The following is a 24,764-nucleotide window of genomic DNA, read 5'->3' on the forward strand; positions in this document are numbered from 1 at the left end:
TGGTTCGATGGTACGCGGCAGTTTCGAAAGGTCGTTGCTTTGCGTCGAAAGGAGTCGCGCCCATCGGTGCGTCGAGAAAAGGACACGAGCTGGCGTGTTACTCGTCTCGAAGGATTCGGTTACGACATACCAGCAATCGCGATGTTGTCGCGTAATTTGTATAATGCCGTCGGTATCGGAATACACGCAGATTCGACCAAATACGTTCTTTCTCTTGGCTACGTCTGTACGATGAAACCGCGAACCGTTGGAAATTCAGTAAGGCAAATAATTGCAGCGAGAAGCAAGGATCGATTCCTCTTGACCAATCAAAGTCGCGTGACTCGATTTATCGTCGATCGTCGAATATCGATTAGCGTTGGTTAACGCGGACGCGAACGCGAACGCGTCTATTACACCTGACAGAGAGAAACGATCGACAGAGGGGAGAGAGGCGAGAAGAGGACGAGACAAATGTAGAAATTTTACAGACGTTGCTAGCAACGATCGTAATCGTCGTCGCTGGCACAGATATCGCCGTTGCTACCGTTACTGGTACCAGCAACGTAGTCGTCGTTGTCGTCGTTGTCGCCGTCTTCGTCGTCGTCGTCGTCGTTGTCGTCGTCTTCGTCGTCTTCGTAGTCGTCGTCGTCGTCGTAGTCGTCGTCGTCGTCGTCGTCGTCGTCGTCGTCGTCGTCATTGCCGTCGTCGTCGTCGTCGTCGTCGTCGTCGTCGCCGCCGCCGCCGCCGCCGCCGCCGACGCGGTCGGCGGGAGGCTCTGAAACCGAGCGAGACCGAACGTAGTCGATGGAGGTCGGAAACGCACGAACCTCTCGGCTCGAGCGACCGAACCAGCGACACGGCCAAGCAGTGCGGCGCCGACTCTTGCTGCCGCGGTTTCAACATCCGTGGTGTGCGTGGACGAATGTTTACGCGACAGTAGACTTCTCGTCGAAACGAATACGGAGCAAGGCGTATACAGCGAAGGATAGAGAAAGCAGATAGAGACGGGATAGAGTCGGACACCGAAGACAAAGGAGAGAAAAGAGACGAAGAGAAGGCGCGTTCGCGGTGGAGTGTCGTATCGTGGAGCAGCGTACCGAGGTTTAGGAGCGGTACACGTCGTTGCGTTATCGAGAGCGAAATAACGCGACGAGTCGTCCGGTTGGCGAGACGACCGAACGAACCATCGACGCTCGTCCAGTGAAACGGAGAAAGAGGCAAGAGAGGGAGAAAAAGAGCGAGCGAGCGAGCGAGAGAGAAAGGCGGAAGACAGGAAAAAAAGAGAAAACATTGTGCCGTCTTTATCGTTCGGGGCGTGGGTGCAGCGAACGCGAATCCCTCGGACGAGACCGCTTTGCCGCGAGCGAACGAGCAAGAGAAGCGAGAGCGAGGAAACGGACGAGGAGCGAAAGAGATGGTGGAGGACGGAACGGATCCGTCGCGAGAATCGAGTCGAGTAGCCTTTTCTTTGGTCGGCGCGTCTTGAGGAGGCCGAGCAACGCAAACCGTGCAGTGGCATTGCGAGCGAAGAAACGAGAGTCGAAGACGACGAAACCAAACGAGAGGAGACGCTAGAGGAGACGCGAGAGGGTCGACCGAGAACCGGCAACGCGGAACAGGAGAAACTCGAAGAGAAGAAAGTTTTCGGCCGAGAGGGATACTCGGCTGGCTGAACCATCGCAGTTGTGGTGGTCACGTGTAGCCGCGTACGGGTGAAAACTGCGAGAGAGCAGCGTCTCTCGAAAAGGTCTGCAGCCAAAAGTATCGACACAGCTGGACACCGTGGGTCCGGCTAACGACAGCGGTTCGTTTTTCCCTCTCTCTTTCTCGCCCTCGCAACACCTCGGCTTTGGATACACCGAGCCGACGTCAACAGCTGCCCGACGGAGGATCGAGGCGCTCCCGAGACCGACCGTCGGATATCCTGGAGGACGATGACGATGGTGGTAAGGAGGATCACGAGCGGTAACCGGAGGACGAGCAGCACGAGAGGACTCGATTGAATCTCGATCGAATCCGCTCGAATACGCGGCAATCGCCGCCGCCATCGCCGCCGCCGGATCCGTCGTCGTCCGTCTCGCCTCCTTGCCGGCGACCGTCGTCGGCGACCGACCGGGCTCGCCGTCGGTCCCGTCGTCGCGACGGTACGACAGTTTACGTTCAACGCAGGGTGACACACAGTGCCGTAGTAGTGAGTGTTGGTGCGAGCATATTAGTCACGCGGGATCGCGCGCGTTCTTTCTACTCGCGTTACCCTGCCGACGGCTCGCGTTCTCTCCGCGAAGCCGTCGGGGAGAGCGGTCCTGTCTGTCAGTTTGCTTGCTCGCTTGCTTGCTCGCTTGCTTGCCTGTCTGCCTGTACCTGCCTGCCCGCATACCCGTCCGCCACCCGACTGCCTGCCTACCTGTCTACCTGTCCGTCTATCGACCCTTCCAATCTTTCTCTCGAACCTCGCGATCCCGAGTATCCCGACGTTCTTCGACGCCAGGAAGCGTGCTGCTCTCAAAGACTGGCAAAACCGTCGGCAACCACTACCGGTGATACCGTGCAAGTGGTATCGAATCTCGCAAGGACGTGACTCGTTCGCGGACAGACAAATACGCGGTTATTCGCTCGGAAACGCGGCCGATAATCAGCCAGGATGCAGGTGGCAACGCTATTTAGGGAGAGCGCCACCCTCTTGGGTGCCTCTAGCCTGGATCCCCCGCAGACACATCATCACCAGGCTATGCACCCGCAACAACAACAGCAACAACAGCAGCAGCAGCAACTTCAACAACATCCTGCCGACCTGCATTTGGCTCATCACATGCAGCACCACTACAAACTGTAAGTTTCCTATATACGCGAAACCTTTCGCTGTCTTTACTTTTGTTACGCTCGCCTACCGTTTTAACCGCGAAACGTATCAACCACGCGTCTAGAAGACTTTCGCACCGATCTCCGTTGAGAATCGGAGGCCGAATCCGCGTTCCGACGGTGACGACACAGCGACACAGACCAGCGTTCCCCGTTTCCACGTGAAATTTCACTTTTTGTCTTCGCAGTAACGCGTATCGCGATCGTCCGTTGTCACGGAGCAACGATAGCGCGAGCAAAAGCGCTACAGAAGCGAACAAGTCGAAAGATCCACCACGGTCGCCGTCGGATCGCCAACGAGAAGTTCGAGTTGGAACCGAGACGATGGAAGGATCGTGGCTCGAAAATCTCCGATTCCTTGACGACGACTTGACTTGTGGTCTCTGTCGCACCGTGCGAATCCTTCAATTTCGTCACAGCCTTTCCCACGAACGCGTTATCGCGTTGTCGTCGATAGGAGCGTCTCCTCTCTCTCTCTCTCTCTCCGTCCCTGTCTCTCCGTCTCATGGCCGCGGTTCCACCCTTGGTTCCCGACCTCTCAGGCTTTTTATGAATTTCGTCACGCGCCACGAAGGGACAGGGTAGCATTTGTATTCGTTGCGCAAGGTCCGGTCGTGCCCTCGTTCCTTAAACCGTACAATTTGTTTGAGGTATCTCGTCGTTGAAGTTCCCACCACGGTCTGCGTACCGTGATCGATGTCGCGACGATAACCGAGTGGAAGGCAACGCGCGAGTCGAGCGAGCGTTTTCCTCGATCGGAGAAAAAAAAAAAAAAAAAGAAAAAGGAAAAGAAAAAAAGAAAAGGAAAAAAGACGAAACGCGTAGCTAAATCCGTCGGTGATCGCATCGTGTGAACATAGTCGCCGATAGCCGTGCGGTTTCTTTTTTCCTTGCGAGGAAGAAGTTTCTTGCAGCGGCTGTGTCCGGCCCGGAAACGGACACCGATAAACGCGTTTGATGCGGCTTCTGGAGAATCAAACCGAATCGAATCGAACAGGAGCGAAGCGAAACCGCGAGAAGTTTGGACCAGACGCGAGGCCGCCAATAGGTCAAGGCTACTAGATTCTCTGCTTCGACCGGTATCTGCTATCTCTAGCCGTTTCCCGGCAAATTCCTCGCCAACTTTCCTCGCCTCTCCATCGCGCTATTCTTCGATACGATCGCGAGTCGCCGATATCCATTTGATCCCTTCGCTTCGTCCGATGCACGAAGACGCGCGTCGCCTCGAACGAAACGTCGTTCGTCGTTCGGAAGATGACGCGTGAAACGACGCGCGTGTTCGTTTAACGAAACCCATCGAGCACCGAATTCTCTGGCAAGCAGCGTGTTTATGAATTTTGATGCCTTTAGAAACAAAACTCTGAGAGTTTGTAGATGCGTAAAAACTTTGTAGATGCGAAACTTTTAGCGATACGCGTGTTTTTTATTATTGCATCGAGTTTATGATAAACGACCAATCGGATCTGCATTCCTTTCGAGTGCCTTCCAAGCGACGAACGGTATAGTATCGAACGCTACTACGCGCAGTGGAAAACAGGACTAGGAACGACGAGGCAGAGGTAAAAGGAATATTCCGTTTGCTTCGCTCACGCAAATACAATCGCGTATCAGTTAACGATTAAGTGGCGAATTTTTTTTGTCGAATTCCTATTTTCTCGAACCTTTCCAAAGAGATAATCCAAAGCTAAGTAGAGCGACTTCCTCTATAAGTTTTATAGAGGACACTTTGCTTCCGGTCTGTATCCGTATGTTTGTCTTTTTTTTTTTTTTCGATACGTTTCTAGTCCTGCTGTTTTTTTCCACTCTGTCGAGCTACATGCGATCCGATATCAACGGATATTATTAAGATACGGATAATTTCCAAATACCCGTGTGGTGCAAGTATCGGATAGAAACTCGATAAAGAAGCGAGAAGAACAGCAGGATTTCTCCCGTAAACGTAAATCAACCGATAACCGCAATCTACTAATAGCGTCCATACTACAGCGGAAAACGCGTGTGAGATCAAAGTCCGTGTGTCTAACCCGGCAGAGTCGATCGGACTTGCACTGGTTGCTGCGAGCTCCGCGTAACGTAGATCTGGCAGATTATCGTTGTTCGTATCTACGGAGGATCGAAGGGAAGGAACGACGAGGAAATTGCGAGTCGGTGGTGCGAACGCGCGATCGCGGTCGTGGTCGCGGTCGCGGTCTCGGCACGGCAACAATCGAAAGATACGAAGGTAAACGAAGCCACGTGGCCGAAGGACGTGTTTTGGCGTGGATAACGCGAGAAAGATATGGTAAACGATTTCATCGCTGCCACCTACGCTCCTCGGACGCGAGCAACAAGAGTAGAGAGAACGCGAACGCGGTCACGTGTCGCGGATAAATCGTGTTTCACCGATAAAAATCGACCTTATCGATAAGATCGAGCCTCCTTCTCGGATCAGTAGTCTGCCTTCTCTTTCTTCGTTGTCCGCTCGCTTCCTTCGACTCGCTGCCGGTCGCTCTCGTCCAAGTTATTCATGTATTCCATAAGTTCGGAATACATGAATGGCCTACGAGAGCCAGGTATCCGAGAATCGGCTTCGACAAAGCCGTATTCTTTGCTACGGTAATTTAACACCGTTTAACGTTTCTCTTAGAAAAAAAGCGAAGCGTCCTCCTCCCCCGAGTGTAACGAACGATTGGAACGTGCCAACCAAGGACGAACTTTACACGGACACGTTCGGTCAAAGCTTGCTCGTGCACCGCGTCCAGGGTAGCACCGCGATAAAGATACGGGACCAAGGTTGTCGCATTCACGCGCGATCGGAGGTTCGAAGAGTCGGCTGGAGGTAGAGAACGAATAAGGCTGGAACCGTGAACGACGAACAGGAGACGGTCGACGCGTTCTATGCAAATAGCGTAAATACGTGACGCGTGACGAGTCAGAGTTTAAAGTTCTACGGAGAGTTTGACCACTTTGGACTTGGCGTCGCAACTTCGATGACTGTACAACGTCGCTAACTGAGTCTTGCCGATCCTCGATTCGTTGTTATCGGCGTTGGACTAGCGGAGCTGTTAGTCGGATCCTTTCGCGTATTCTTTCGAGTAGTTGTGCATTTTGATTTTGGAATTGGTCGGAACGTCCGCTGTTACAGCTCGCGCGGAACCTAACGTCGCAGCCCAGTCTTGGCTAACTCGATCGCTAGCATCGAGGCTGGCGCAATCACGGCAATTATTCTTCGACGGACTAGGATTCTAATTACCTGGGAGCGTTATTACACGAACGACGCAGCAGTCGTGATCGACGCGGCTGATTGTCGCGCGCGTCTGTCGAGAATTCGCGATTTCGGGAAATCGCGATGGAATGGCGAGTACGTCTCGTTCACGGCCGAGTCTCGGATATTCGCGGCACGTAGTCGAAACGCGGAAAAACACTCGGCATGCGTTTTGAAAGAGGAGGAGAGCGTGGCGGCCGATCGGTTAGATCGTTTCCCGCCTAGTGGACCAGAATAAAAGGACAAGCGGAGGAAGAGGAAAGGGGGAGAAAAAGGAACGTAAGGACGAGACGTGCATGACTTTTAGAGTTAACGCGCGTAAATCGCATTCCGAGCGACGCGAAACCCTAACCCCGTGTCTCGACTGGTTCTCCTCTGCTTCCTCGCGCGTCCGTTGCTCCTTTTTTTCTTTTCTTTTTTCTTCCTCGCCTCGCGCTTCTTCTGTTCGTTCTTCTTCCTTCGAGTATGCTCGGTTCGTCCGCGTTACCTTCCTCTCCGGCTCCGTCGTCTCTTCCTTCCCTTCGCGCCGATCATTTTACTCTCCACTCCTTCGCGCCTTTATACTCTGTCCGTTCTTTCTTTTCTTCTCCGTACGTGTACGCGTTCGGCCGTTCCTCTCTCTCTCCCTCCCTCTTCCTTGTTCCGTCACTCTTCTCCTTTCTCTCGCGTCTCGCACACGGTTATCTCCCTCGCGTTTTTATTTTAGCCCGAAGCAAACGTCGAGGTGGAAACGGCGAGCCGGAGGTAGGAAGGAGGGTAGGAGACGGAAAGGAGAGAAGCGAGTAACGCGGCAAAAGAGGAAGAAAGAGGCGGAGAGGGAATAAACGAGCGAGAGAAGGAAAAGTAGGAAGGTGGATGCGAAAGACGGGAAGGAGGGAAGGAGGTGAGGGAACGGAAGAAGAGACGGCCGAGGAGGACGCGGGGCACAAGGGGACGGGTGGCGGGGGCGGCAGGAGGGAAGGTAGGAGGAGGAAGAGGAGAACGAGGAGGCGGCGGCGGCGGTGGCGGCGGTGGCGGCGGCGGCGGCGGCGGCGGAGGAGGACGAGGAGGAGGAGGAGGAGGAGGAGGATAGAACACAAACGGCCGCACGAAGAGAGCTCGTCGAACGGGCTCTGCTCTCCTCTTCTCCTCCTTCGGTTCTCGCAGGCTATGGTTTCGTAACACGCGTCTTTCCCGCTCTCCGCCTCTCTCCTCTTCCACCGGTTGTTCGTTCGTGCAACGCGTTCCACAACGTTCGTGATACGCGTCTTTTCAAAAGTCGAGGACCCGTTCGAGTGACTCGTTCCGTAGAAAGGAAGATAGAACGACGACGACGACGACGACGACGACGACGACGATAGCGATGTCGCCGCGGTGGCCGGTCCTCCGCTCGAAAAAGCATCGTATCGTACACGATCGATGACGAAGGGAAACCGCGTCGCCAAGAAGATCGAGCAATGACAGACCTAGAGGATCGATTTTGCGTCCGTTTGAGAAGTCATCTTCGATCGGAGCGTTTGCTTTGCCATAGCTTCGAAAGCGGCGAACACGCGGAACGCGAATAGCCGTCGTCCGTTGCAGCAGATTTTCGGCGATTCGCTGTGACGCGGATGTTCCGGCCGTTATGGAGGAAAAACGACTTCTCCGCGATCGGAACGCACTACGCATCGGGTGCCACGCACAACGCATAACGCGCTACGTATCGGTCTCGCTACGCCAAACAGCACCTAAGACACCGACCATACGGATCTCTAGGGAGCTCCGTGATTATTCCGGGCGCAAATTTATTTTTATCAAGCTGTACCGGTCTGTTCTCGCTCGGAGGCCAACGTTGCCGGATTAGAACTTTTTCTCTCGAGTCCTGCAAAATCGACCAACTTGAGCGATGCACGAGGTCCGTATCGGCGATGGTTGCGAAAAAAGAAAGAAGAAGGAGGAAAAAGAAATATCGTGGGACTCGTTAAAAAAAGACGGGTCGCGGACTCGGTCGACAGGAACATTTCTCGGGGCGATACGTGTCTTTGGTATTTTCGTTCAACGGCAGCAGCGCGTATCGACGAGAAAGCTCGGAGAACAAGAACCGTTCCGTCTCCGTTTTCTTGACACGGTGCGGGCACAACGTAACGAACGAGCGAGAAATTCGAACGATCCGGCGATTCTGTTGGCAACCGAGTTACGCGTTGTACGCGATTTCGCGGCAACCTTGGCATCCTCGACGGAAAGCGCGTAACGACGTGCGTGAATTTTACGAGTAACCTTCGCGAACTCGAGAATCGCAAAAACTCGAGCGGCGATTACGCATTCGACGGTCGAAAGGAAGTGGAATCGAAAAAGAATCCGCGGATTCGCCAACGCTCGATACGTCGAAGCTTCTTCCGTTACATAATTTCGTTAACAAGTTCGGTCGACGGCTTGGAAATCGCGAATCGAATGCCGAATAAATTACGTCGCGACGTTGCGCGTCTCTAGATTTTAGCAAAATTTTATCGCCATTTCAGTGTATACGAAAAGGTTTTACGGCGTGACGAATCACACGAAACTGTACGAAAAGCACGACCGAACCTGCCACGATCCTCGAATTTGTTACGTCTCGGTCGAATTTTCTACGTTTTAGAGGAATAATCGGCATGTAACCGAGAGATTCGTAATTAAACCGCGGACATTTACGTTCCGTTACGATTATATCTAAAATAAAGGCCATTCTCTTATTGCTTTCTCGAAGATAGTCTAATCTTGGATACGACTGATTTCGTCACTAGTTCGTCGATCGAAACGAGAAGTCTCGCTTATCAATAACGATTCTGCCGTGTTCGACTTGGAAAAATGTCTACCCACGAGAAACTAACGAAAATGATCGGGAAGGATGCAGCTAGGGTTAATTGGAAGGGTGTCGAGAGAACACGATTCTGGGACACGAAGAATAAAGTAAAGGGATGAAAATTTGCCAGAGCCACGGAATTTTCGGATTTGCGATCCGGTGACCAGCGCGAACACCTTGGCTCTTCCATCGGAGCAGACCGAGACCGCTCGTAAATAGCTGCCGCACTAGAAGCGGTCGTAAGGGTTTCCCTTATCTGCGTCAGCGTTTCTGCTCGCTCGATTACCTACGGTTTCCTTCGCGTACCAACCCGCCGAACAGTTTCTTTTTTTTCCTTACTTTTCTTCTTCTTCTACTTCTACTTCTACTACTACCAGTACAACTACTACTACTACTACTACTACAACTACTACTGTTACTACTACTACCACTACTACTACTACTACTACCACTATTTCCCCTTCTTCTCTTCTTTCGATAATCATCCACGCATAGGTGCAGCACGCTGATGTCGAAGCAGAGAATACGTCGTGCGCGTTCGCCGCATTTCGGGCTTCTCCGGCTCCTCCACGGTTTTCGCTCTTTCGACCTTTTCGTCTCGACAAAGTCGATGTAAGCAACGCGGGTCGCAACATTTGAGAAATGCTCGTAAACACCGAGAACTCGCAGTGCTTTCACGGTGCCTGACACATCTTCCGTCTCGTCCTTCTTCTTCTTCTTCTCCGTTTTTACATACGATAGGACCTCGATTAAAGGAATTACGGTTATGCGCAAACGTATTTCCGCACTCGTAGAAACTCGTTACGAATACGCACGACCGCCGATGATCTCTAAAATATTTTGAAATTTTAATTAACACGGTAAACGGAAAGAAATGGTATGGTAGTTTGAAGTATGGAAGTATAGAGGATATTTGGTGCAAGTATACATTTTCTAGAAGAAGTGATAAAATTGTTTAAACAGCCAATTATATTCATTATATTAATAAGCTTCGATATACAGTGCCACTACTTTTAAGGCTTATTATATACTTTAGATAGCCGTTCATGCCGCATGCTAAGTTTCCGCTAAATAATACGCTTCCAGTTCAACGTCTTGTACACGTCGGAGGTTCGAATAAGGAGCGTTTAAAAGATCCGAGTCGCACTGTATTGGTAAACCGTGTTCTTTAAGCGTAAACTTGTCAAACTTTCTAACGCGACGAATAATATCCGTGGAAAAGCTCGTCGTCGACGCATCGGCCAAACGAAACACAAACAACTACGAGGATACGTGTAGTTTCGCCGATTATCGTTAGCCAATTTCTCCAAACTGCCTGTTCTCAGCGGATCGCTGTATCCTCGTAATTTCAGGAGAAAATGTTAAAAAGAAAAAAAGAAAAAAAAAAAAGTAGGAAAGCGGCATTTTCCAGCGTTAATGAGAAACGTATCGAGCTCCATTTGGCAAGGAACGCGATAACGAGCGTTCGATGAGTCATCCTGCTTATCGAACGCGAAACAAATTGCGAAAAGGTATTTACAACGGAAATGTTTAACCGTTGCATACGTTCGGGTGTACCGTTCGTTCGAGTTATCCTCTGTTTAGACGATCGCCTTATCTGTTAACGCTGCGATACAGCGCACGAAATAAGAAACGTTGGCGATATAAATATGCTCGATGAACCGGTTTCGGTACGGACCGAGCAAGGACATAGCGTGTTTCGGCCGCTACACGAACGTGGAAAAATGAATTCTCGCTTTGCGCTCGCCGCTTTTGAAAATACGATAGCAAAAGAGAAGAGAAGAGAAGTGAAGAGAAAAGAGGTGGAAATCACGTGGAAGACAGTAGCAGACTCGGTCTTATTAAGACCGCAATTAGGCCGTATTACCGAATTACGTTACAATTGAGAATAACGAACATACGCGGTAATAAATTACAACGGTTCGCGTAATCATTACCTCGAAGTTTCGTGTAACAGCGTCCCTATCAGTTTACATTTGACTTTAATTGCATCGCGGTACGACGGCGCTGCTTTTTGGAGTAGATTCGCCTGCCACCGGTCAGAGAGTTATAACGATCTGAATAATTAAACACACTTTTTATAAATTAATACAATAATACACCACTGGTTTGCCAGATATTACGCAACGTTCGTTTAATTATGCCCGTCACTGAATTTTAAGATCCGTCCCGCAACTTTCTTCCTCGCCACTTGCTTCGCCGCGAAACGTAAATTAAACGCATGGCCGTGAAAGTGAAAAAATTTGGAACTTCTCCACCGAGACGAGGTAATCGAGTCGCCGAGACTCTCTCGTATTCCATCTTCCTCTTCGCGAACGATAGGAACGGGAAAACGCGAAGGACAACAACGATAGAAACACAGCAACGCGAAAAGAACGACGGACTTGCCAAAATTACGACACGCGATCTTCTTTTCTTTGTCCAACGACGGACAATGAGAGAACGAAAGACAGTGCGTGGTTAGCGTGTAATGACGCGCGTCGCTTCGCGCGATGACACGCATACGCGTACAGCGACACTGGGAAAACGTGCATCGAACGCGCAAATAGCACTTGCACGTACGTTTCGTCTGTACGCACGAAGGTGCGCGAATGCGCACTGCTCGCAACGTGTGTAATGTCTGTCCGTGCCTTTACAAAGGACGATCGCAGCCTGTGTTTCGATTTTATACTATACGAGCCAACATTAAAGAACGGGTCATTTTTTAATCAGACTTGCCGCAAACCAGCGAGTTTCGTTTTTTTCGCCTGTGTGTTCCACGCGCGTTTTAACAGTCCGTTCGGTTGTATGGAAAAGTACACACGAGCACGCTCGTATCTTCACACCTAAAAGAGTTGAACGTTAACGTTCGAACAAGGTTTGAACGAAGATCGTTGTATAATATGGCGTATTTATACAGGGTGGTTGGCAAGTGGTGGTACGAGCGGAAAGGGGGTGATTCTACGCGAAAAAAGAAGTCGAAAATATAGAATAAAAAAAATTTTTTTTTTTTTAATTTTTCCATCGAGACAGTGAGATCCGGTATAACGAGACGCGACAAAGTGCACGCGTACCGAGCGAAAATTCAAAGTCGATCTTCTCGAAAACGAAGCCTCGAACGAAAAATTTGTATTCTATATTTTCGACTTCTTTTTTCGCGTAGAATCACCCCCCCCCCCCTTCCGCTTGTACCACCAGTTACCAAATCACCCTGTAGAAAGTACAAAGTACAACTTAACGTCGTATACCGTAAAATCAGCGATGGAAATGAAAATTCTGCGAATTTATATTCGGTCACGTATTTTTCCATTTTTCCAAGGGTCGTGCGGTTTCGGTTTTATGGTTGATCAAGTTATGGCTAAAACGCGGATCTTGTGAGAAACTCGACTGTACGCAAACTTACGAGATACGTGTAACATACAAGGACGAACAAAAACAAATCTCTACTTGGAATCTAATGCCTCGATTGCGTTTCTAAGAACTCGAATAAACATCTACAGTTTATTTATAATGTTACTCTACAAACTAAGCCGAAACTACGTAAAAAATTCATTATCGTTGTATGTTCTCATGACTGATGAAATGTTATGTATAATGAATTTTTTAGCTATAATACTAGGCTCTCGTGAATAATACCAATGAATCGACACGCGCTATTCCGATCGTCGAACAGCCGATAATTCAACGAACGTCGAAATCGCTCGTTTCTGTTGCGAACGAAACGTGTCCAACCGAGATCGACTTGTCCTCGCTACCTTTGATTCCACGATTATACGAGTTTGTCGTCCAGGAACTGCACGGTTAACGACTTAACGCGTTGATTGCAGAGTCGAAGTGGCGTGGCCGTTCAACGCGACAGAAATTGTTATTTTCTTGACACGTTCAACGACGCCGAAAGAAATACGCGATTACGAAGAACACAGAATTCGGTGTTCGTCGTCCAGCGTTTTCCTCGCTCGATGAAAATCGCCGTCAGTCGACGCGAGATCGCGCGTACCCTCGATAACGCGTAATGGTGGCATTTTACGATTAGCGGAGTCGGTTGTTACGGACGAGCGCGAGCGCAAACGCGCTGCGTTTCTCGTAAATCTATGGTACGTTGAAAGCGCGAAGCGTGCGAACCCGCAAAATCTCGCCGTTGCGTTGACTGAAAACGATCGACGTCCGATCGGTTGCAATTTTGTTCGCGTGTACGGATGCAGCGTTTCGACGGACGACGCAGCGTCGGACGCGAATCTCCACGCGGACTTGTCTCCGTTGTTCTCCGCCAGCAACGTTTCTACCGCGCCTATGCGATATTTACGACGCGCCTTTACGACGCGTGCTCGTAAAAAGCTAACGCGAGTGTAATCGTTCGAATCGATTGGAGAAGGTTTGGCGAAAGTTTCCAGCTCGCTATCTCTCGTTGCAAGCCCGTAGTAAGCGGGGATTTGGTTGGTGCCGCGTGAGAGCGCTAACAAGAGGCGAAACTTTCCGGAATTCGGCGAGAAACTGGCAAGTTTGAAACACGCGACTCGCGCGCAACCCCTCTCGCGCCCCTTTACGAAGAATTTTCGGCTGGTTGTTGACAAGTTTGGGAAAGTCGCCCATGAATATCTTCGACCGGTCGTCGCGTGCGCACGTCCGAGCGAAACTTTGATCGGTAGATACCCTCAGGCATCCGAGCTATGTTCTCTCTGGCCATCCAGCATATCGGACGTACGCGTGGCCCTCTTGTTTACGCGCCCGAGGCGTGTCTCGCCTTTTCAGTTCGGCCAACCCATCTTCGTTTTTCGCCACGTTACCGCGATCGTCTATCGTCCTCGCGTTTTACTTTCTACGATGTATCTGGTGGACAGTGGCGTCCCGATAACAGGTGCGTCGACGGCTAACAGGTACACGAGCGGTATCGATCGATCAATCCGTACAACGACATACAAATTTTCCCTCTTCTCCTTTGCTTCGTGTTGCCCTTATTTTCTCGGGTTTTTTTCCGTCAGCGGAGGACGACGTAGCTTGCTCGACGTGGTTTGTCGGTTGTTTCTTGGACGGAAAGAACGAAAGGCAACGGGAGGGCGCGCGAGAATCGCGAAGCGTGACTGGCGAACTTTTGGCACCGACCACGGTAAATGGTTTACTGTCGGCTATGCGAGAAATTACGAGGCGATACGGGGCAACGGAGGAGGTCGTCTGGGAGGGCGGCGCGCTCCTCTTCGCTCTCGCTTTTCCTTACTCTCGCTTACCCTCTCCGTTTCTCTCTTCTGCTTCCCGCACCCTCCAACGGCCCCACCAGCTGCGCCGCCCTCACCCTCTCGTCCTCGCGTCGCTGTAGCAGTCGCTTCAAAACTCGGTCAAAGTCTCGTCGCCGTGGCGTCTCGCTTTGGGGATTCGAAGGAAGGGTCGTTTCTCTTTCTCTTGATCTCCTTTTTCCCCCGCCCCTGCCCGTCTTCGTCCAAACTCGTTCCACGTTTCTTTTCCCTTCGCCGGTTCTCCTCTTTCCTTCTCTGTTATTCTGCCACGTCTCCTTCTCTTTCCGTTTCCTTTCTTCCGTTCGCCAGGCGCTGTTCTCTCGCGCGTTCGCACGCGAACGCAAATATCCGCGTTGGCAGAGCCGCGAATCGTAACCAGACGCGGCGCTACCTCTGGCTTCTGCTTTTGGATTTTCGTTCTCTGCTCGGGCCGACAGTTTTCAGGTCATACGGACGACCTCGTTTCTCTCCGCGAAACGTCTTACCGCCCGACCGGAGAACATTTGGAGCGTGGAAGATTTTCGGGGGAGGAACTGTCGGATCGAGACTGCAAATTTCACCCGGCTGCCGGCTAAACGTTTTCCGAGAACGCCGAGACTCGTTCCAGTCGTTTAAGCTCGCCAATAGCATCGCCGACGTCGCCGTCGACGCCGTTGTCGTTGGCATCGTCGGCGACGAAACTCCCACCGACCGGACGATTCTCCGTTAATTTAAAGAAGCGGAGAATAAATTTGAAAATCGCGAGCCTGTTCGACGCCACGGTTAACGAAAACCGGTTAATTCGTTAACTCGTAACTGGCACGGTGGTCGTTTCGTCACACGCTTGAAGACGTTCGGTAATTTGGAAAAGGTATCGTTAGCCTAACGTACGTACGATGGTTCACGGAAATATTCGAACATTCGAGGAAACCGTCGACGAATACGTAGGTTACGCGCGCGATACGAAACGTTTTGAAATTTCATTAGCACCGTAGCGAGACGCAACGATCGCGATTATATCGGTGAAATTTGAAACGAGTGTGACGGTGTACAGGTATGTACAGAAGTTACAACATATTTATTGCGAGCTTTGCGAACATCGCTAACTGCTTGAACAGTGGATCGTTCGTTGTATCGATAAACCGCGATATTTAACGAGAATACAAACGTAAATTACACGTTCAAGATCGCTGTACGTTATACAACGTACGCGTGTATTTCGAAATTGTTTCGCGATATTTTACCGATACAGTGTAGCGATCTGGCTGTTCGAGTTTTCGCAAACCGGAGACACGCGCTAGAACGATATTTTTCAAACGAGACGGCTCGCTCGATCGCGATTGAGCTATTTTTTTAAACGACCGTCCCGCGCTTCGCTCCGGCTGGACTCTGTACCCGACGATCGCGAGGATCGACGTAACGAAAGCGCGAGAAAGAAGAAGAAAAAGCGGAGAAAAAAGGAAGAAAATATTCGCGATCTTGTTGGTCGTTCGTATTTCATTGGCGTTAGACGCGAGAGGGGCGAACGTGCGAGGAAAGCGAAACGGAGAGTGGGAGGGAGGTTGGTGCGGCGGGTGGAGATAAAACGAGCCGGCTGGAGGGAAAAAGTTTAAAGCGTCGAATAGAAATTCGATTTATTGACTTTCGAAGTCACTCTCCCTTTTTTTCGCGGAGGTCGAGGCAGGGGGAATCCGATGGAGGTACAGAGGGTTCGAAAAAAGCAACGAAAAGAGTACTATCGGTGAAACGGGTGGCGGTAGGTCAGGATCGCGAGGAACGAGATGGATACAAATCATAAAATTTGATTGGGCCGACCTAGGCCAGGGAATACCAGCTGTGTGTGTATCCGATATATTGACTCACTTGGCGTATTCTCCGCGTATTTTCCACCGGCCGAAGAGGGAGGCAGATGGAACGCGAGAAAAAACGAAAGACAAGGAAAAAACGTCGAGAGAATCCGCGCGCAAACCCGTCGCGTCCATTCGTTCGTTCGTTTTTTCTTCTCTCGTTCCCAGACCAAGATAGCCTCCGCGAGCGTACATCACGCGAAAACCTTTTAAACCGCGCGGCTGTTTATCGCGACCGAATGACCCAGCGACGCGAACCACCGCCTCTTCTCGTGCCTGCTCCGTCGAAATCGTAACGCACGGAAACCGCTGCGAGGGTAACACGATCCGATCTGTAACAGCGCAACGACGTTTTACGAACGATCGAGATAGAGACACGCGAGAGCTATACGCTCGGACGAGAGCGAAGGGCGAATTCGTTTCGCAGTTTCTGCATAGAACGAGAACGAATGGTCTGGACGGGGCATGGAATCGCGAGAGCCGATATCGCGTCGAACAGTTTGCACGCGGAAATTGGAGCGAATAACCCAGACCTTGGACTGGAAAACTCGGAAGCGCCTCTCGCGCGATTGAAAATCGATAGGTCGGTGTTGATCAAAGTTTCGAAATAACGTACGTCGCGGATGGACGACGCGGTTTTCTCTGCACGCGGTTCGACGCGTAAGGCGAAGCGAAACGGACCTGATAGCGAGAACAATACACGATGCGTTTGATCGGCGAGACTTGGGTCTCGGTTTCGGTAGGATGGCTTAGCCAGTCTCGGCGAGGACGGCTCACGCTTCATTTGAATTACATGAAAATCGAGCACGCTTCTCGAGGGGCGGCAACGGAGAATCCTCTCGATCGATCGCGACTATACAGATTCGAGGCAAGATTATCGCGCCTCGACCGCAAGAGTTGTTGCTCCTCGAACGGCTGAGAGGAGGCAACGAGAGTATAGAAGGAAGGGAGGAACAAGAGGACTCGTTCGAGTTCTTTGTCTCGTTTCGAGAGGAAAAGAGAGAAGAGCACGTCCGAAGGCGAGCCGAAGAGCCAAACGACGCGGATTATTCTCGACTCGACTCCGACTTGACTCGGCCCGACGACGATCGCGATAGACCGATGGATTAGCTACTAGGCGCGACTAGACGAGGCCGAAGCGAAAATCGATTCGCTGGATGACAGAGAGAGAGAGAGAGAGAGAGAGAGAGAGGGACTAGTTGACGCGACATGGCCAGGAAAAGGGCGGTTTATCGTATACAGTACGTGGTAGAAAAAAAAAATCATTCCTGTACTTTTCGTTTTTCCGCAAAATCTTTGTTATACGGCTACGAATCGACGGAGAAAGCGCGACTCGCTGTATAATACGAAAGCTACGGGATAAGATTGGAACGAACCACGTTTTCAATTTTTTTACAGACAAGCGCAGTTTCCAGATTCGGTAGGTTTTCGATCGCTACAGTGTGATGCCAAAATTGTCTTTTCATTCGGTTTCAGAGACAAACTTTTTTCGTACTCTTGAAAATTGTCGAAACATCGCTCGTCACGGTGAACAGGCTCTCTTTGACTTTCCTTAAAGCTTCGTCCACGTATCAGCTATTTCGAAAAGATTCACGCCTACTTCGGCCGTTTTCCTTTTTAATCGCGTCACGTTAAAATTCTTCCGTTTAATCTCGCAAAGTGACATATTTCTCTGCCGTGATTTTCATGTACACAGCGTGTCGAAGCAGATAATTTATTCCCCTCTCTTTTACTGGAAAGTCGAGCAGCTGTCTCTTTATTGCACTTTCTGTTTCTTTCGTTGGCCGTAAGATCACGGTTGATCGTGGTCGATCGTTGATCGATTCCGATCGCGAATCACCGTGTCGCGGCCAATTTGTTTCGCAAGGGTAGCGCCGCGTATCGTTCGATCGATCGTCGGTGCTTATTTATTCCGCGTACTCGAATATGCTAAGAGGAAGGGGAGGAGGAAGAAGAAGAAGAAGAAGAAGAAGAAGAGGGAAGGTCGTATCGCGAGGGGAGCCCGGGGAAGTGTTTTAAAAGTGCGCCGGTGTCCTTTAGGGGGTTTCGATGCACGTGCTACGGCTCGAGGATTTTATGAATGGGGACCACACGTGGTTCGAACGCACGTTTCGATACGCGGTCTACCGCTTCTGCGAGCCAGTTAGGGCAGTTAGACGACCAAAGAGAAGAAAAAAGGGGGAATCGAGGCGCAGAGGAGCAAAACAGGACGCGAGAGAAAAAGGATCGGACGTCGAAGGAGCAGGCTCGGCAGAAAAGAGAGAACGTTCCCCGTCGACGTCAGACCGAAGAAGAAACGGTGGAACTCGGTCGTCTACCCTGTAATTTATAACTGGAAACTTGGAACTACGACGCGACCTAAGGCGATACGTCGATTCCACTCAGGGGAATCTCCCTTCTTCGTTTTGCCGAAGGTCGTTCGACCTTCGACCAGAATCGATGCCTGTCCGCCGATCCGCGCTCCTTTCCTTTTTTTCCTTCTATTCTCGTTTTCTCTTTTTCGCCTCTCTTCTCTCTCTCTCTCTCTCTCTCTCTGCCTCTTTCCTTAACCTTCTCCATCTCGGCTGTTGCGTTCTATCGCGCGTTTCATTCGCGCTTTCCAGTCACCAACTACGAAAGATATGACTCGGCTAACTTTTTCAATCGCATCCAATCAACGATTTCGAGTTGGGAATTCGAATTTCGGTCCGGCTTTCGATCAAAGTAACGACGTTTCCGCGAAACGAATCTGCGATACCAGGGGCACTCGTTCCGGTTGTTCTCGACACGTCCGCGCGAGATTCGCGCGTTACTTTTATCACCCATCCGCCGTTTTCTCGTTTGGTTGGCGATGACGAACCAGAGAGTTCGATATGGCCGAAACGTTGACGCTCCTACGCAAAATAAATATTCATGCGTGGATGTAAAAATCGTTGGTACGCCGGAGGCAGACTGTCGGAAGACGATGGCGCCACCACGGGTTCTCCTCCTTCTCCTCCTCCTCCTCCTCCTCCTTCTCTTCTTTCTTCCTCTCCTCCTCCTCCTTCGACTTTGGAAACGTTGCCGAGCCTGCGGTTTTTCGGATTATTGTTTGCCTCGTAAATTTTTATCGCGCACGCAGGACGCTCCGTTTTTTTTTTACGAGAGCCATTACGTCGTTGCCACGTAAGGTTACGCCAGCGATTCTTTTTCCTTCCAGCGTTTCCCTTGTTCTGCCTGATAATTCGACGAAGGTCTCGAGCGATCGACGCGGTCCGAGAGATATCACGATCCTGCGGCTCCATGGCGCGCGAGATCGTCCGATTCGCGTTACGATCATCGTCGTACGTTTCGAGGCCAAGCTGCTAGCACAGTCGGTGTCCCTATCCATCCAATTAGAACCGCTACGAATTTTCAGCGTTTCGTTATTTTTCTGCCGGAACGTTCTTACGAAAGATTCTTTTACGAAAGTGGTTACATCATTCTCCAAGATGTCTTGTTCCACAGCATCCGTTCTAACCATAACGTAATATCTATTACGATCGATTGGCACTCGCGTACCACCTTCTTGCCTTCTTTCCAACCCTACGCGCTACGTTGACGAACGCGGTTAAGAAAGAAGTTTCTAGTCGCGAAATGCCATCGAATCGGATTCGTTGCTTCGTCGAAACTCGACGAGGAAAGCTCGGCGATACGCGTTTTTCGCCGCGTTCGCTCGTTCTCTTCTCCATCGGATACATCGGTTAGAAAAAAAACTCGCTACCCACCGGGCTGTCGTATTTGCGAGGAAATCGGGCGTGAAACGAGTCTGGTAATAAGCAGCTGGGAGAATCTTGGGTAGAGGCAGAGGATTCGGTAGAGCGTCCACGCAACGAAGGCGGAGAACCGCGACACCGAGCGTGGCTCGGCGCATCGAAGGAGATCGTCGGTTCGTCCTCTGGCTGCAACGAGACAGTTTTTCCGGAAGCTGGTTTGATCGCGCGCGAAAAAGGGAAACGAAACGGAGGGAAAGGGTATTCGAAGAACAGTGGAAATGGGTACTCGCGATGGTGCGCGCGCGGACCATCGAGCGAACGAAACGTGGAGCGAGCGAGCGAGCGAGCTGGCGAGCGAGTAAGCGGACGAGAAAGATAGCGAGAAAGAGAGAAGGGCAGGAGGAGAGAGCGAAAGAGCAGTGGTTTTTCGTTATCGACATTTTCCAGGACGCATGAAGGTGTGCGTGAGCGTACGTGCGTGAGCTCCTCTCGTTGCCCCCTTTAACGGTGAGCATGTGCGAGCTGGCGACCGTGTCTGTGCGTAGTGTAGGTGTCTCTGGCGGTGTATGCGCGAAAATTTGTATGGGTATGCGTATACGTGTCAGCGGGCATACGGGCAGTGTATGTGTGTAGAGTTTTCTGGAGGTTTCCCCTAGCAACGAGCAGCAGCACCAGCACCAGCACCAGCCACAGCCCGGCTTAGGGGTAGCTACGAACCCCGCGCGAGACCTCGCCTCTTTCCCTCTTTTCCGCTCCTTTTTTCCATCTTCCCCTTGCTTTTTCCTTCTTCCTCGATTTTTTCCACCGAAGCTCTCGCGTTCGCGTTCGATCGTCTCGTCGATGGATCGAAAGGAAGAGGCTCGGATGACCTTCCTCGGGGAACGCTCGCGCCTTCTCCTTTGCTCGAACCGCAAGGAACGTTTTCCGATCGTTGTCGCGTTCGTCGATGTTCGCGGGAGACGTGTTTCCGATACAGAACAAAGGAGAAAAGACGAAACGACGAGGATGGATCGGTGGTATACGCACCGCCGATCGCCGTCACGAAGAACAAGGTTGTTTTTTTAGCGGTAAGAGCGAGTTCTGTTTCGCAACGTTCGTCGTCGGAAGCTGGAAAAGAAGCTGCGACCTCGGCAGGGAACGACGCGTACCTCGATCAAACAATCGTGTCGAGTAAAAGCACCGACGATGCCGACTTTCGACAGAATCTCCGTTTTCCGCTTCGATTCGATGAATCGCACGAGACACCGTTGACACGGTAGCCCGGCTTTCTTTCCAAAGATCAAACGGAAAGTCGTGCTGGAAACTGCGATTCCGTGGTTGATCGACGGACAGCAACGAAACGATCGGCTACGAGAGAACGGACGAATCTCGTTCGATCGTTCGCAATCGTTTCCTTGTAACACGGAAGAACGTTCTCGACCAACGGTTCGAAGCTTTCCCTACGAAAGAGGAGGGAGCGAAGCGAACAGAGACGGAGACGAGAGGAGAGATAGAGAGAGAGAGAGAGAGAGAGAGCGAATGCGAGAGAGGCGGAGAGGGTTTGAGAGAGGGCGAGGGAGGAGCAGAAGTGGAGAGAGGGGTCGAGAGGGAGGGAGGGAGGGAGGGAGGGAGAGAGGGAGGAAGAGAGACGGATAGAATCTCTCCATTCCCTTGCCTGCCTCCCTCGTCTCACCCCCCCTCGTTCACTGCCCTAGTCGTTTCCAGCAAGTACTTCTATGTACCAACCATCTCCTACACGCTACCCTTATATACCTTGTATATTTACCTTAGTGGCATATACGCGCACCTATATGCATGTACATCGGGGCCCGCGATACATAGGTCCGAGCGCCACATAAAAAGTACATAGACCACCGGTAGGTATAGCTCTGGCTGAAAATTATTCCGAGTATTTTCGAATTAGCGTGCAAAAACGAGCAACGTTGCACGGGGGAAAAAAAAAGGCCGACTACGAAACGTAGTTTTCACCGATGTACCGACCCCGCTCGTTCGTTTCTTGAACGCGCTTCAACGACCAAATTCCTCCACGAACCGTGTCCGTCTTCTTTCCCTCTCTTTCTTTCTTCTTCCCTTCCTTCCCCTCTTTCGTCTTCGTTTACCATTTTTCTAGTCAAGCTTCACGAGCAAGCCGTGCATATCGAAGCACGGAGTGGTCCGCGCGCGTTTTCGCGTTCGCCGATCTCGATTCGCGAATGCCGTCACCGCCTCGGTCCGTGATCGCTCGGTACGAAGCTACGGCACGAGCAACAACACGAGAAACACGCCGCATTGCCCGTGACTGTACTACGTTTTCCGTCGGCGCCATTCTTTCGCCGCGTTACGTAGACGGTAGATGTAAATACAGGCGACGACGACTGCGATGCGCGCAACCCGACATTCTTTTCTCCTCCGAGAGCCGAGAGTCACCTTTGCAACGCCTACACGCGCGTCTTCGTCTCTCCGTATTGTCTGGACGACGGAGAGACGAGAGTTTAAGGCCGATGATGCCAGCCAGCGGTGGACGACGCGAAAGTGCGAAGATAACGATGGCCGCGCGCTATTAACGAACGGCCAACCGGAACGCAGAACGCAGCTGCAACTTTGCACGCTCGGAGAAACGGCGCAAAGTAATTCCAAGCTTTTTCTTCGCGCCGAGGTAACGGCGCTGCGTGGCGGAGGAAAAAAAATTGGAAAGAGACGAGCTTGCTGCCACGGTTCTCCTCAAATGCATCCGAACGATCGTTTGCCAGTGCGCGTTGCACCGTGAATACTCGACGCGTCGCGTCGATAACACTACGAACGAGTACGAGTGCATCCCATGGTCTTCGTACCTACCTACCTACCTACCTACCTACCTACCCACCTACCTACCTACCTACCTACCTACCTACCTACCTACCTAGCTACCTAGCTACAGCCCTACGAAGCCACTTTTATCGCGGCTTTCTTTTTCCCTTTCCTTTCAAAGCTTTTCTTCCCCTCCATCTTTCTCTCTATCTATCTATCTCTCTCTATCTATCTATCTATCTCTGTCTCTCTTTTTCTCGCTGACACACGCACACCAAACTATCGTCTCTGCGTGAAAATGAATTTCTAAGGATATACACGAGAGTAACGCGATACACGATCTTTCTTATCGACGTTTACTCGCCGATTCGAGTTAACCTTGCCAACTTTGCCAACGCTGACTACGGAATATCGATGAAACGGTGATCGTTTTCGATATATACGAGGTTTGTCGTAACTAGCCAAAAACACGCGGCGTGGGTGTTCGCGAGAAAAGAAAGCAAAACGATATCCTTTCGTTCGTTTCGATCGTTACGAGGTCTGTTTGTCGCTGAGGAAATGGCATGTCAGGTTGCACAGAGGAGAGAGAACCACGGAGCTACGTTCGCTCATTGCCACGTAACATTATATGATTTTATTTGTAAACACGAAACTTTCCACTACTGTTGTCCTGTTTCGTTGAAACGTCCTAACGACACGGAGAGGAACGCGTACAGCGAAAGACGAGAAATTCGCTTGTACAAAGTCCGCTTGCTCGACGAGATTTTATTTAACGTTACCGACCGATCAGATCAACCTGTGCTGCTACGCGAACAAAAACCCATAAACAGGGAGAATCGGTGGAACGTTCGTTGGTTCGCCAAAGCGTACGTACACAGCGAATCGCACGCTACGTAGAAATGTTCCAATTTCTCCGTATCCTTTAAGTAAAATTATGTTGCGAGTATTTCGAGCGTGAATACACCGATTATATCGCTTGCACCTACTATAAGTAGCTTGACGTACGACGTCTAAAAGTAACTTTGTCGAATCTCGAATAACGACACTCGATAAAATAAGTGTGTTTCTTCGAACGTGACGGTCGTGCGTTTCTTTCGCGACGATTACAAAAGCGAGCGTGACGGGCGATTACGCGGCGTTGTGGCAAAAAATAAACTTAGTTCCGGCTTTTCGAGCGTTTTCGTTCGATCGTAAACTCTACCCACTCCAAGATCCATACCCGCTCGAGATACTTTACGTAACTCTTTCGTCCTGACGAGTTTTTCTTTCGCGGCATCGTTCTGTCTTCGACAGTCGTGCAAACGTTTCTCTCCTTGCAACCGTATCGACAGAAAAGTACCGCTTCGCCTCCACGTTCCAGCGATACCGCGACGCGTTTTACGTCCCTACCACGTGACGCGACAGCAAGAGGGTTACGCGGATGGATCGACGTTCGATCGAGTTTCCGGACAACGATTCCAGAAGGTTCCTCTCGCGTCGCAGTCGTATCGACGCTTATCGACGAGAGCTGATTTATCGTCGGCGAAAATTCTGACAAACTGTTTTACCTGCGCTACTTCGTATCGTTCGTTCGTTATTAACAGACTCGACCCTACGTAATAGTCGGCCGTACTACAAATCGAACTTGAGAGAGAATTTTCAAGTTTTCATTCAACTAGTATTTACGTCGAGGCGGAAACGTACCGATGATTATGGCATTTAAGTTCGAATTATTACGGATATCGATGTCTCTAACCGCATATTACGTTCTGTTTTACCTACCTACGTACTTAAATAATACACGTACGTATATCAAAGTAAAATACGGATAGTAAAACACATTAGCGTCTGTGTCTTTTAAGCAGATAACTCAAGTGTATTCTATCGATAAGGTCGCGAGTTATAATGCTTCTAATTATTAATCTATCACGAATTTGCATACTTTACACTAATTTAAATATCGTTACCACGAGTCCACCAAGATATAACGTACGAACCTACCAATATATATTAAGTTGTTCGAAAAGTGTCTTTCTTTTACAGACACGTCTTTCACAACGATGCATCTTTACACAAACGTGAAACCTAACCTGTCCAACGTTGTGATCTTCATTTTGATAGAACAAAATCGACCATACGTAATTCGATAAAATAATATAATGTGCATCCATTATTTCCTTATAAAACGTAAGAAACTTTTCCGACGACCTGATAGTAATGAAGGTAAATTCAAATTCTGCAAACCTTCGTTTACGCTATAATTTTGAAGTTGCCGTTTCAGAAGAAATCGAAGCGTTCGTAGCGAATCTCGCAAATATTAGAAAGCTCAGGCCGGACAACGTACTCGCAAATATTGACTTCGTATTTTGCCCCCTTTGTCAGCAGCTTCGA

At 50.4% G+C, this 24,764-nt stretch overlaps 1 protein-coding gene across 1 annotated transcript in view; it reads left to right on the forward strand.

Annotated features, from left to right (window-relative positions):
• Positions 1-851: 851 nt before the first annotated feature.
• The window catches only part of LOC126868788 (probable serine/threonine-protein kinase yakA), a 53,653-nt gene continuing 29,740 nt past the window's right edge, over positions 852-24,764 (forward strand). Inside the window, exons 1-2 of the mRNA XM_050624639.1 lie at positions 852-2,173; positions 2,471-2,811. Of these exons, the coding sequence (XP_050480596.1) occupies positions 2,624-2,811 (188 nt within the window). The 5' untranslated portion in view covers positions 852-2,173; positions 2,471-2,623. The remainder of the gene's footprint in view (positions 2,174-2,470; positions 2,812-24,764) is intronic.

Source organism: Bombus huntii, chromosome 8, assembly GCF_024542735.1.
Source record: "Bombus huntii isolate Logan2020A chromosome 8, iyBomHunt1.1, whole genome shotgun sequence".
NCBI classification, from domain to species: domain Eukaryota; kingdom Metazoa; phylum Arthropoda; class Insecta; order Hymenoptera; family Apidae; genus Bombus; species Bombus huntii.